The 13106-nt window shown below is 39.0% G+C and overlaps 1 protein-coding gene across 2 annotated transcripts in view; it reads left to right on the top strand.

Moving 5' to 3' along the window:
• prex1 (phosphatidylinositol-3,4,5-trisphosphate-dependent Rac exchange factor 1) overlaps positions 1-13066 on the top strand; it is a 90918-nt gene extending 77852 nt beyond the window's left edge. Inside the window, exons 28-40 of one of the 2 annotated variants that reach the window (XM_063881549.1) lie at positions 893-975; positions 1518-1608; positions 1955-2083; positions 2174-2215; positions 3599-3816; positions 4324-4426; positions 6301-6444; positions 7692-7806; positions 8658-8724; positions 9825-10000; positions 10203-10305; positions 10882-10949; positions 11053-13066. In XM_063881549.1, coding sequence (XP_063737619.1) covers positions 893-975; positions 1518-1608; positions 1955-2083; positions 2174-2215; positions 3599-3816; positions 4324-4426; positions 6301-6444; positions 7692-7806; positions 8658-8724; positions 9825-10000; positions 10203-10305; positions 10882-10949; positions 11053-11095 — 1382 coding nt within the window. In that variant the 3' untranslated portion in view covers positions 11096-13066. Of the gene's footprint in view, positions 1-892; positions 976-1517; positions 1609-1954; positions 2084-2173; positions 2228-3598; positions 3817-4323; positions 4427-6300; positions 6445-7691; positions 7807-8657; positions 8725-9824; positions 10001-10202; positions 10306-10881; positions 10950-11052 lie in introns of both variants that reach the window. The other variant, XM_063881541.1, reaches the window with a different exon arrangement.
• Positions 13067-13106: the final 40 nt, after the last annotated feature.

Below are 13106 nucleotides of genomic sequence, written 5' to 3'. Positions count from 1 at the left end.
AGTCATTTCAAATACTGACAAAACACTTACAATTTTGAATAGAGTACCTCTGCCAACAGTGACAGTTTGCCAACTTCATCATTTGTGAACATCAACAAGCGCTCTGGTCCCAGTTGTGTGCATCACTTTTTAGTGTCCCTGTCTCCGTTGTATTTTGAGCTTCTTGCAGCATTTTGTATTTGCAGCATTTCGTTTATTCAGCATTTCTAGTCAATTTCCACGTGTTTTTGTTGACAAAGATGTTTCTTTGGCATCTTTTTAAAAATATATATTTGCATCATTTTTGAGAATGCCGAGCCTTTCTCCTAATAAGTGTTTCAGGCCGTTGAAACGCGTTTGCACGTGTCGGCCTCCCTATGTGACCTTTCATTCGATTATTTGACCAACATAAAATGTGTCACTTTCCAAACACTGTAAAGTGAATTCAACATAAACAACATGCTTCCTGAGTGTCAAACAAAGTCAAGAAATAAAGGATGTTTGCATAAGAATTATCATATGTCACAAACTTGTGATTTCTCCTTAGTTTGTAATAATAGGTCGTGCTTTCAAAAGAGAAAATACTGCAGATATTTTATGTGGTCAGATATTTTAGCCCCAACATTTCATAACCCAGCAGCCACATTTTTCTTCTCCAAGCCAAGTTTGTGTCCACTGCTGTTTATCACGTCGTTTTCACAGGCATTACGTCTGAGATTCTCCACAATGGGGCCTTCTGTTTAAATGATTTATTAGCCTTTAGCCCCTTTAATCTGATTCGTCAGAACTTACATTAAAACAGATGGATAGAAACTTGTTTAATATCTGCAGATGGTCAGATAAAAATGACAGTGTCCAAATGTGTGGTTTCTCCTAATGTTTTTTATTTGGTATTCTTTTGTTTGGCTGCTAGGGGATGAGCTGCCATGTGACATGAGGATTCCCTCTGACAAACAGGACAAGCTGCACGGCTGCCTCGAGCACCTTTTCAACCAGGTTAGTCCAGATGTTCAGTTTAGAGTAACTGACAGATACATTTCTGGAAGTTTGTAGCGTCCAAAAAACATTAAAACTATCTTTCCAAACTACACCTTGGAAGACGCTAAGAATACCTAACTTTAAACTCGAAGTAAGATTTAAAATCAGATGGCGACATTTCAGATACGTCAGCTTTATACCCCCCACTACTGTTTGAAAAAGTAGCTTTTAAAATAGATGATTGGGATAGTAATCAGTGAATATCTGGGATGAGTTACCTCCCTATCCTCTGGTCAGGATCGTGGATATCTCTGCCATCTTTCACTCAACCTCCTGATTTTTATCTCTTTCCTTACGGCTTGCTTTTTCCTCACGCACACATAGACACATACTGATGTGTGGACTCAGTTGAAGATCACCATCCATCTTTTTGTCTTACCAGCATCTAATCTTCTTTGGCTGCTCCGTTGGAATCTCTCACTGCTCTAGTTCTTCCAAAATGTAAGGAGGGGGGGTGTAAACATAAGTGTTTTTGTTTTAAATGTTTTCTCCACACACAGGTTGACTCCATCAACAGCCTCCTCAAAGGACCCGTCATGACCAAGGCCTGTGACGAGACCAAGCACTTTTACTCAGACCACAACCAACCAGGTAGCTATTCCTGTCTGTGTGTTCCTGTCCGGTCCTCATTCCAAACTGTGACCAACGCCAGCCTCCCTTCTCTGCAAAACGCATTTAAAACAAAAAGTGTGTCATGAATTTGAAAAACAGGCCCCCTCCCCCCGGACCCTGAATATTACATATACTAGCTGTGTGGTCAGTGTGAGCCACAATGTTTGCTCATTACCAGTGTTATGGTGAAAACAAGCTCATTTTGAGAAATGTCTGTGTGTTTTGGGTTGCTTAATTGAATTATGAAATGTGTCTTCAGTATTGACCAATGCTTTTTGGCAAAAAAAGTGACAGACTCACACATTCCTGAATTTTATTTCACCAGAGTTTAGACAAACAGAAGATTGGACGGTGCGTTGTCGTTGCATCATCCACAAGAACATCCAGGAGGACCCTTGGAACCTGCCTAGCTCTATCAAAACCCTGGTGGAGAGCCTGCAGAGATTTGTGGATGGTAAGTGGAACACATGTACAAACATAAACGTATATTTAAAAATATATATATAACAGTTTCAAGCATCTTGATTTCCTTCTGCCTCCACAGATGGAAAGAACCAGCTCCTCCTGGCTCTACTGAAATGCACAGGTAGCGTGAGACGTAAGCGTTCAATACAAACCAGTTAATATTCAAAGGGCAGGAAAGTAATCAAACAAGATAAAACCCCTCTCTAATATTCCATGAATTTACCAGAATTGAGACCGTGCAATCACTAATCAGAATTTGGAAGTTTCCAGCAGCAGGAAGCGTCTCATAACTGGAGTATTTTAAGTCATTCCAACAGTTTAGAGGGCTTTGCAAATGAGATCATGCAAAAATGCAGCCATTTCTACATCAGACATCTGCAGGTCCTCACACACATCTTCAAAGGGTATTAAGGGATAACAGAAATATTTATTAAAACTGTCAAACCATTTTTAATTGCATCATATTTTCTTCAATTTTGTCTTACTAGCTTTAAAACATCAACCGATTTTTATACATTATAGCCTTATAAAAAGTGTGTTTAAAACCATCTCCTCTGCTTTGTTAAAGATGATCAGTCCCATGCATTCATCCAGTGTCATGTACTGTAGGGCAGAACAATTTGAAGAACATTTCTAAAAGCCATTATTTTTATTATTTTGATATTATTTGGAATATTAGATGAAACATATATTTCTTAAACAGTATTCATTGTAAAAACAAAATTACAATCATTGTGGGGTAATACGTGAAAACAGTGAATGAAGTATAAAAGATGCTCTGTGTTCGAGTAAATCTAATTGAAAAATAATGTATATAAGAAACTTCATAGATAAAATGATAGGTTTTTTATTTGTATATTGTAATTGCGATGTGATTTGGAATATCAGGGGACAATTATATATTTTTAATACATTTTAAATGTAAAGATATTATAAAATGATCATCTTTTTAAGAGGATTTTGTACCAAACAGGTGTTTATACTGAGTCTTAAGAATTTTATTTGTAGGCCTGGATTTTTCTGCAGCACCATTCTTAGAATAATAATATGGCAAAATGTGTGAAAATATTCAGAATAGTTCAACATATTTTGTCTTAACCAAGTATTGCCAATTAAATGATATACATATTACATTGATAACATTTGATTTATTATGCAGCCCTAGTTTCCAGTATGTTTCTAAAAGTTAACAGCAGTTTATTTTCCTGATTGGGTACATGTCCAGGTGGAGGCCAGTGGTTGTGTGTGTTTGTACAGGGATGAGGGTTGGTGTCAAAGCCCATGATGCTGCAGTCCCTTTGAAGCGTGCACAGTGGCATATGGTGCTAGTTAGTGGGAGGTATCCTCTCAGGGGATTCAGTCTAATGGAAAATACATGTATTGGATCACCTCCAGGAGTAATGAGGAAGGTTACAGTGGGAGGCCTCACCTCCTTATTCCCACTGATCTCCCCCTTTGTACCCCCTCTGTCTGACACTCACTCACTCTCTCCCTTCAACTCCAGACACGTCTCTGCAGCTGCGACGGGACGTGATCTTCTGCCAGTCGGCTACGGGCGCCCTGTGCACGCTGGCAGAGCAGCTGCTGGCTGCGCTGCGGTCACGGTTTAACAACGCCGGCGAGTACCAGGAAGACGGCAAGGAGACCAGCCGAAAGTGGCTGGAGCAGATATCTGTCATTGGCGTGCTGCTGCACTTCCAGTCCACACTAGCACCACACCTGGTGAGGACAGATGTTCTGTTTTTATTTCACAAGAAATGGATGTAGCTAAGTTGGAAGCAATTCCTTTTCAAAGTTAGTCTTACTTGATGCATTAAGCAAAGCTGTGGTGGCTGTATCCACTCTTGTGACACCTCCAATCTCGGGTTCTTCTTTCAAGCCATCTTCACAAGATAGCACAAACATACAGATACAAATTATATAATTGTATAAAGAGAAATAAGGGCAAGGAAGCATGTTGTGACTGTTTGTACTTATTTAAACATTATTTACAATAACATTTCATCATTGTACATGAAGTTGGCAATGAGTTCCCCCTTATCATCTCATCATTTATAAAAGTATTCATATATCTACCTCCATGTTTTACATAAAGGATATAACCAGGTCTTTTGAGTGTCTGAGGTTATTATGGTTTTCCAGCAATGCAGCTGTCCTCTCCTCCTGCTTCTTACTCTCAAACCTTTCCTACTCTTCCAATTCTGAGCTGTCTTTTTCTCCGCCCGGCAGAAAGAGGAGCGCACCATGCTGGAAGACACCAAGGCAGCCCTGTTGGACTTGGACAAAGTCACTGTGTTCTTCAGGCAACTGGAGGACGAGTGTCTCGTCGCAAGTAAGAGATCCATCGACAAAGACTTACTTTGCCCATTCAAACCACACTGCTGCTAATGAGCAGCTGTATGGTTTGAGCAACTCTGAATAAGTTCCATTATGTGGACTTGCGGTAGCCATTGAGGGGGGGAAATTGCCATTTTGCCGTTGCAGATTTCATTTTCCATTCAACGGAGAGCTAAAACAACACTATAATGGCTCCACAAATCATCTCAAACAATGGCAGTTGTCCCCGTTGTCCTTGCACCACAGATAGATGATCCCTTCCTGACAGGCTGAGGGGCTTCATTCAAACTGCGTTGCTTACACACATGCAGTCATAGATATGCACAGACAGCACATTTGAAATATTCTCTCAGTAAGTACTGTCGTAGAAAATTGCTCAAGGTCGGAAAATGTATTTCAGAGTTAGCATTCGAATACAGTCGTGCACTGCAGCACTTTCTTTTGAGGATGCACGCGCAGGTTGTTTGTAGCGTGGCATTGTGAGCTTCTTGACACGCTCTCCTGGGCGTATTTGTGTCTTTAATAACTTCAGTATCTGTATTCAGTTAAGGTGCTCCTGGCCACCAGAAGCTTAAAAAGCCAAAGGATACAAAAGGACTGCATCCTGAAATACGTGTCTTTTCAGAAGCCTCAATATGGCCAGCAGAGATTGCCGCTCAAAGGGAAAAGCACAACATGCACTTCCCATTTAGGAGGAACAGCATTGAATGAAGCAGGGTTTTGCTATTTTGGAGCAAAAGTGTACATGTGCATAGATTTTAAATATGCACACTAATGCATGCAGATATTATCTTAGTCAATGTACTGTACAGTGCAAACCCAGCCCTTAAACCCTGATGTTAAAAGGCGCATTCTGCTCAGGACTGCTGCAGTGCAGGCAGATGGTTTGTGGCAGCGCTGTCCATCGGCCAGTATTGATTTGCTAATAGCATCTTGAGCATACTGTGAGCTGCTGGTAGGGGAGGAATCGTGAAAGCACCACAGAGTCTGGGGCCCCAGAGTTCAGCCTGAAGCATCACAGCCAATTCCACGGGATTACGGCTTGATGGGTTCTTGAGAAAAGAGCACTGACCCTAGAGGTTGCTCTGTAAAAGGTCATCGCATCCATTCTCTAGAAAACTGCTCATGCGCCACTGTCAGATAATGTTAGGAGTCATAAATTATTACTGGTTAAATGTTGTTTGTAGGATGAGATAAGGTCAAATTGATTTCATTTATTCACAAACAGTTAAAAAACATCATGAACAATTGTACGACATGAGGAGATAAGTGAAATCAGACAGCCCTATAAGCTGACTGCTGATTGAGAATAGGTATTTATAATATATGTTACTAACAATAATAATATCTTGTCTAAACATTGGTTTGACATGGGGAAGATATAATAAACACAGAGGTGGGGTTTAACTCTGATTTGAATGGTTTTCTCTGTAGAGTTTATGACTTGAGAACAGGTTAAAATAAAGTGTTTGCCAGTGTAATCTTGGGGGGAAAACATTGCTGTGTTAAAACAATCTGTATCAGTTTTAAATCCATAGACTCTAAATTAAAGATACATAAAATGTTTTAGTAAGCAACATAACTGTCACATCTTTGACATGGAGAACTTAAGACTTACCTAGAAAAAACACAAGGATGTCTTGTTCTGTTTAGAACATGATGTTGTGGTGCACTTCAGCCCCTGGTGGCCAGAATGAATATTACAACAACAAACATTATCCTGCCAAAACTACACGTGTCATTTTTCCCTTTGCTGTAAAACCCCCTTACCCTTCTCACATTCTCATTTATTGAGTGTCTGAGCCAGACAGTCACACTGATAAAATAGCAGTATTGCTAACATCTCTGCTGTCTGTATTTGTGTTGCAGACTCTCCAGTGTGTTACCAGGTGGAGGGCAGCCGACAGGCCCTGAGGGTGACTCTGTTCCTGGACAGCTGTCACTTCAGTGAGCTGCCCAGCCGGCTGCAGAACGGAGGCAGCCTCAAACTTCACACCGTCCTCTTCACCAGGGGTAAGACTGGGCGGGCTGGGACAAACGAGCTAGAGAGACTGTACGTCAGGGTTGTAGATAAATAAGGAACAACACAACAATGGGGCTGGGTGTTGTTCTTTTGAAATGTAATAGGAGCTGAATTATCTGAAGCGGTGTCCTCCTTGTCAAAACAGCTGGTAATAAAAAATGGTGAAAACACTAAAAATAGTTTCATGATTCTGTGTTAATTAGAAGGTTTTCAGATGACATTGTACATCACAAAAGACGCAAGAGCCAATAAAACACCATCTGATCACCTATAAGTAATGATGAGCAATGTGTTGAATGATTCAAATCCTTCAAAAAAAGAGTTAAATGCTCATTACATTATAAGGGTCAATAGAGCCAAAGGGAGTGTGGGACTTGTTGGAGGTCATGAAATAACTTCTGTAGACTTTACTCCCAATTGTATAGTCTAAAATCACTCTCAGTGCAGTATGCAGCTTTTAACTCGTGCACATTTCCTGAAAGCATTATATACTTTTATTAAGTTACATTGAAGCCTTTTATTGGCCATTTATAAAACACTCCACCTTTGCATTCTCCTTTGCTGCCATGCGCCTCATAGTTCTCCATCACTCCGCTGGCATAGAATGAATGGATAGCATTAGGCATCACTCCTGTCTGCCAAATGGCCATTAATTTTCCACAGACAAGTGCCAGTTGGAACCCAATGAGAGAGCTCATGTTGTTCCTGTGTAAGTTAATGTGGGGCAGAGTGCTCATAGTGCAGATCTGTGGAGGAACACTCCCTCCTACTGGAAGATAGTCTTTACTGCAGGCTGTGGGGAAGAAGGCTGTTTTCTTTTCTCAAAATGTTGCATACTTAACATTCATGGGCATTCATGGATCAGCAGTCATAGTTATAATTTTTCATAACCATGTTTGGAAATGTAAATAAATAATACCTCTATGCTTACAAAAATAGAAAGATAGTTGGAGGGAACTTTATAATGGATTACAAATGTTTGATTATTTGTATAAATAAATAACAATAATAATTAGAAGAAGAAGAATACTTGTATAATATTTAAATAAGTACTGGAGAAAAATAGAAATAAATAATATGAAAAACAGTTTAAAGACTTGGAGGTTAGGATTATGTTTAAGGCTGGTGGGATTGGATGGAGTTAAACTGATGAAAGTGCAAGTGAGGTTAGAAGGCATGGTACATGTGATCATCTTACTGTGTATAAATCTAAATGCCTCCCGCCTGTTTAATCCAGCTCTGGAGCGTCCGGAGGGAGTGTCCCAGCAGGACTGCGCAGCCATGGAGGAGTTCCAGCAGCGCACCAACGCTGTCTCACTGGAGAAGGTCAAGGCGTACTACCGCAAACTCAGGTACACCGTGCTACACTGCATCACAGCCCTCCAGAGGCGTTACTCACTAGCACTCAGGATCAATTTCACCTTAACCGGAGAGTTCACCCCGTGGTGTTGCATAAGCGAGCAGAAACTACGCTTCCACCTCTGTTTTTACTCTGAAGTATTTTCAAGGGGCTCGAATATTTTTTTAGACCTGTCCCAAACCCACCCACTAAGGATTTGTTGACTACATGTGAGCACAGAGTTTGTGTTATTTTTGCTGTTTATGTTTAAATAATGTATTATTACACAACATTAAAGGAGCCCTATTGTGCTTTTTGGGATTTTCCCTTTCCTGTAGAGTGTTGTATAGGTTTTTGTGCATGTAAATGGTCTGCAAAGACTAAACTCCCAAAGATCCCTCCAGACAGAGCTTTTGATTTGATAAACGGGTCCAAATACTGCAAATCATCTTTTATGTATGATCTCTATCCGAAAAAACCCCATATATTTAATGTGCTAGATGAGATGAAAATAAATCAGTTTTTAAATAGAGGTAAGGTTTACATATCTCAGTGTTTGTAATTGTAAACATTGTTGTAGTTTAAAGGTTTTTGTTCATTGCCCTGTAACATATGTCTTTTAATAGCCTATTGTTATGTCAGTAAGTTCTCATATGAGCGTGTTAATTCCTGGGAAATGACTCATGCAATATCAATAAATGATGATATACTGTATGTACCATGGCAGATGCATAATCCATAAAGTGAAGTACTCCGAGATGACTCAGCGCTCACACACAGCATGTTTGCAATAACAATCTGTACATTTCCAATCAAGGTGGAGAGTTTTTCAAAACTGAAATAGATATGTTTCTATCCCGACAGAGCTTTCTATTTGGAGAAATCCAATCTTCCTACAGACTCCAACACCACAGCAATGAAGATCGACCAGGTAAATATAAACCTACCCCGATACATTTGTCATGTATTTCTCTTGCAGTCAATTTGGTCTTTTATCACTTGTTCTTGTAACATAAGTCCATTTTTTATATAATGTTGTGACTGAATATAAATGCAAGCACAGATACTGGGCCTTGAAGTTAGAGACCTTCAACCAAGCATTTCAAAAGTAAGATGAACTGGTGTCCTGTTCCCCAAACTGGAACCCCCACCCCACCATCACCCCAGTAGCTGGTCAAGACTCCCATATTAACTCCAACTAACCTCGACATTATAAACTGCCTCCATTTGAACCTCAGTGATGATTCGATTAGAAATAAAACGCTAGTGTCCCAAACTGACTGTACCTGAACTAGATTCCAGTGATTAAACCTGAATAGAACAGTAGTGTCAATATCTAGATCTTTAACTCCAGGATTTATTTTGTACAATGATTTGTGTTATTTCTGAAGGTTTGTCTGCTGGTGCACCATCTTAACAAGTCATTTACTTTACTTAGTCGAGTATTAAATAATAACATATATGAATTGCATAAGCCCTGAGCATGTAAACATTTTGATTTGTGAACTTATAAACCTATAGTCATTTAAACTAAGAATTAAATAAATGTAAAACAATAAAAAATATATTTACTATATAAATCACTTGTTTTGTATGAGAAATATAATTACATTTAAATGAGTATTTAAAAAAATAATGTACAGTAAACATCAACTTTACTGTCAAAAACAAGTAATATGTTCCCAAACATATTTAAATAAATGTGTGAGATCATATTAATGGTTTTAATAATACAAAACAACTTTTGAAAGAAAAGAATGAATCAAATTCCTCTCAAATTTAATGGATATTAATGTACTATTTGGCAGTATTGTGTTTTTTAAAATATATTATCTTGCCTTGAGAAAACTGTCAGAACTATGTAGGAAATCAATCATTTCCATGTAGGTTTTATATACCAGTAAACTAAATAACACCAAATAATATTCTGAATGACTTGGTAAGGTGGCCACTTTTGCCACACTGTACTGTAACTTTTTCAGCAGTCCGTTTAAACGCTGACCCTCTACGACCTTGATTCTCTCCTCACAGCTGCTGCGACCCCTCAACACGCTGGACGATCTTTGCCGACTAATGCAGTCATACGTCAACGTGCGGCACAATGCCCAGGGCCACCCGTCGGGTGTCAGCGCGCTGTGCGTGTCCTCTGAGCTGTGTAACCGCCTGGGAGCCTGCCACATCACCATGTGTGGTACCGGCATGCAGAGGTCAGCCTGGCACCACCCTAACATGATTATACTGATTGTGAAGTACCACTCAACTGTCAGCTGGGACAAAGATTAACACAGTGGACTGAAGCTTCCCTCACTGTTTTGAATTCATTTCTACTGCTGATACAGATATCCACATATGGACAACCCTATTGGTGTCTTTGTTACTGACCCTTTCACATTTTTTTATTTTTGCCAGATGTACCCTGAATGTGACGCTGGAGCAGGCAATGATACTAGCGAGGAACCACGGTCTCATGCCGCGCTGCATCATGCAGACGATGGATATCATGCGCAAACAGGTACAACTCTAAGGCAGATTATTTGCACCAAAACTTTTTCCTTTATAAGTAATTTTAGGGAAAAGCTAGATTTTAACATCATTTTTTTCCCTTAGAAATGACTTTTGTAGAAACTAGGACTAGACATAAGTCATCATTGCAAAGTTGTGAATTTTCTTTTTTCACATTAGTTATGACGTCTTTGTTAAATACCTGAGCTTGTTACAGTATTAAACGGAATAGAATTAGTTTAGAAATATTTATTCAAACAGAATTTTGTTGATGTCATTTCTAGACATGTAGAGCTTTTTGGATTAATTATGTGGACCGTGGAGGAACTGCGAAATGTTGTTTTTGGTAATTTACTGGGCTAGTCATTTTGATCCTAATTAGCAATGTTCATTCATTTTCGGTCATTACAGTTGACAGTGGCATAATATAGTTTTAAAGTGCAGTGTTTAAGTTAAGGTCATGTTTTGTTTTTCTTATGTATTTGGGAAGGTGGTCCAAATAACTTTTTTAGCAATCAAAACTGGGCTTGAAGTAACAAAACTCTTTAGAACCTTTGCTTATAGCATATCTTTTCTCTTTTAATAGGGGCCAAGAGTTGAGCTCTCTGCTAAAAATCTCAAGGTTATGGACCAGATGACTCCAGCATTCCCAAGGTACTGTATACAACTTTGTTTAACAACCTTTTCCCAGGCCATCAGAAAATAATATGGTCTTAGACGAGACATATTTTCTCATCCAGTTGTTCTCTTTCCACAGGCTCTTCAAGCTGTGTTTGCCACCTTCGGATGGAGACCTCTAAAGAACACCATCACTTCAGCAAGCTTGTCAGAGGAAGGGTGAATGTGAAAGATATGACTAGAGATGACATTAACAAAAGAGTGGGAGGCTTCTGTCCTGGAGATCCTCCCCCACTGCCCCATTTTCAGGGATCATTCCACCATGGATACCACTAGTCTTCTGTGCAAAGTACAGACAAAACACGACTGTACAAATGACTAATGACGGCTGCCAGAGAGCACCTACAGTGATAATGACGCAGCCTGAAACTCACGACTAGTCATGTACTGCTGTTGGAAGCCAACCAGATTGTGTTACTGCTTTGTATGTCTGTCTACACACATCTGGTGCAAAAATATTCATAAGTTAACAGGACATGCCAACTTCAGGCATCACCCAATGATTAAGCTCCTCACATAACTCTTATTATTAACTGGATTAACCAAACTACCTTTAGCCGACTGTCATCTTCAGCCTTGGACTGCAACTCTTGTCTCTTTCTCTGTTGGGCTGGTGTTCCCCAGGGCTCAATGTTGGGACCCCGAGAGAAGTAGAATACCCTGGTATTTTACGTGTGTTAGCTGGCTGAATAGATGTTGAAAGTCAAAGAATAGACAGAGATGAAAGTAGGGTTTGATGGACAGATGAAAAAACGGATGATAGAGGGGAAGGGCTGCTCTTTCGTCCGCCCTTTGCATGTGGTTACTGTGCAATTACTGTAGGTTTTAGTGTGAGTACTGTATTACGGCACTATATGAAGGATAGTTATTTATTGTGTCCGGAAGGAGTATCTCCCTCACTTATACTATATCAGGTATTAAAAGAATCTAAAAGCATTCCAGCCTACGTATTGAACAGTATTTAAAGGACCAATGGCATGCCTTTTTTTATTTTATTTTTTAGACATAACTGCTTGTGTGTTTTTTTTTTAATGTATTTACACGTCATATAATGTCAGGAAGTGTTACATTCAGGGAGAGCAAAAGGAAAGAGGAGCAGAAGCTAGTTAATCCGAATCAGGACAAAGGAAGCTAAAGCATACCATGCAAGGCTGCTTGTCATAAGCAGACCATTCAACAGTTTATTTAATTATTAATATATTAATTCATAATGTGCTAGTTGAAGATTTGCCTGTTCTGTTAACTAAGACATTGTTTTGATAATTTTTTTTCATTGTTTTTTTCATTGCCTGGGAACTGTTGTATTTACTGTAGGTATTAAAATAAGCACAATGATTGGTCCATTTGAGTGTTAGCAAAAATTACTGTAAGCCGTTTGTGGGTGACGTTAACAAAGGGATCGTTTCAGAACTGAAACACAGTAACATTATTTTACAAAATATTTTAAGTTGTACATACAAACTCTAGCAGAGTCAGATAAAAATATATAGGCTATGTCTGAGTAATGCTATAAGTGAAATTTGATTTTTTTGGAGGTAATACAGTAATTGTGTGTGTGCATTTTGAAGAGTTTCTCTTTGTTGAGCGTAACCTCACTGACAACTTTTTGACTGCTGAAAAGGTTCGACATGCATTTCATTCATTAGGCAGATCACTTAGTCCTTTTTATTTATTTAAAAGCAGTCTGAGCATGTGAGAATAGTCTCCCCACGTCCCTCGGCAGTAGCATGGCCACTGTAAATTTCAACCCTCTGTTGACATAAGACTGAGCGGATATTTCTCCTTGCCCCTCATCAATGTGTATATTGTATAAAAACCCAGAATGCAGTGTTAATCACCATAATCTGGTTCTGTGTTTTACCAGTTTAAATTAGCTAATGGCTGCAGCAGGTTGGTGTAGCTGGACAAACAATTATGTCACTGATTACACTTTTATTGACATTATTCTAATGTTTTTGTATATACTTTATTTGCAATTGTTATGTTGCTTGAAAATAACTGTACAAAGGAATCTTGTTTGAATCTTTCTAAAATTATCATTGTAAATGCAATCTTAACAAGTTAGAAAATAAAAATGTTCACAGTATGATGAAGTGGTGTCCCTCTTGTTGGGTTATTTTCTTTTATTCTTTT

The sequence above is a fragment of the Eleginops maclovinus genome, chromosome 1 (genome assembly GCF_036324505.1).
Source record: "Eleginops maclovinus isolate JMC-PN-2008 ecotype Puerto Natales chromosome 1, JC_Emac_rtc_rv5, whole genome shotgun sequence".
In the NCBI taxonomy this organism is placed as follows: Eukaryota; Metazoa; Chordata; class Actinopteri; order Perciformes; family Eleginopidae; genus Eleginops; species Eleginops maclovinus.
This window is presented reverse-complemented; position numbering and strand designations above follow the sequence as displayed.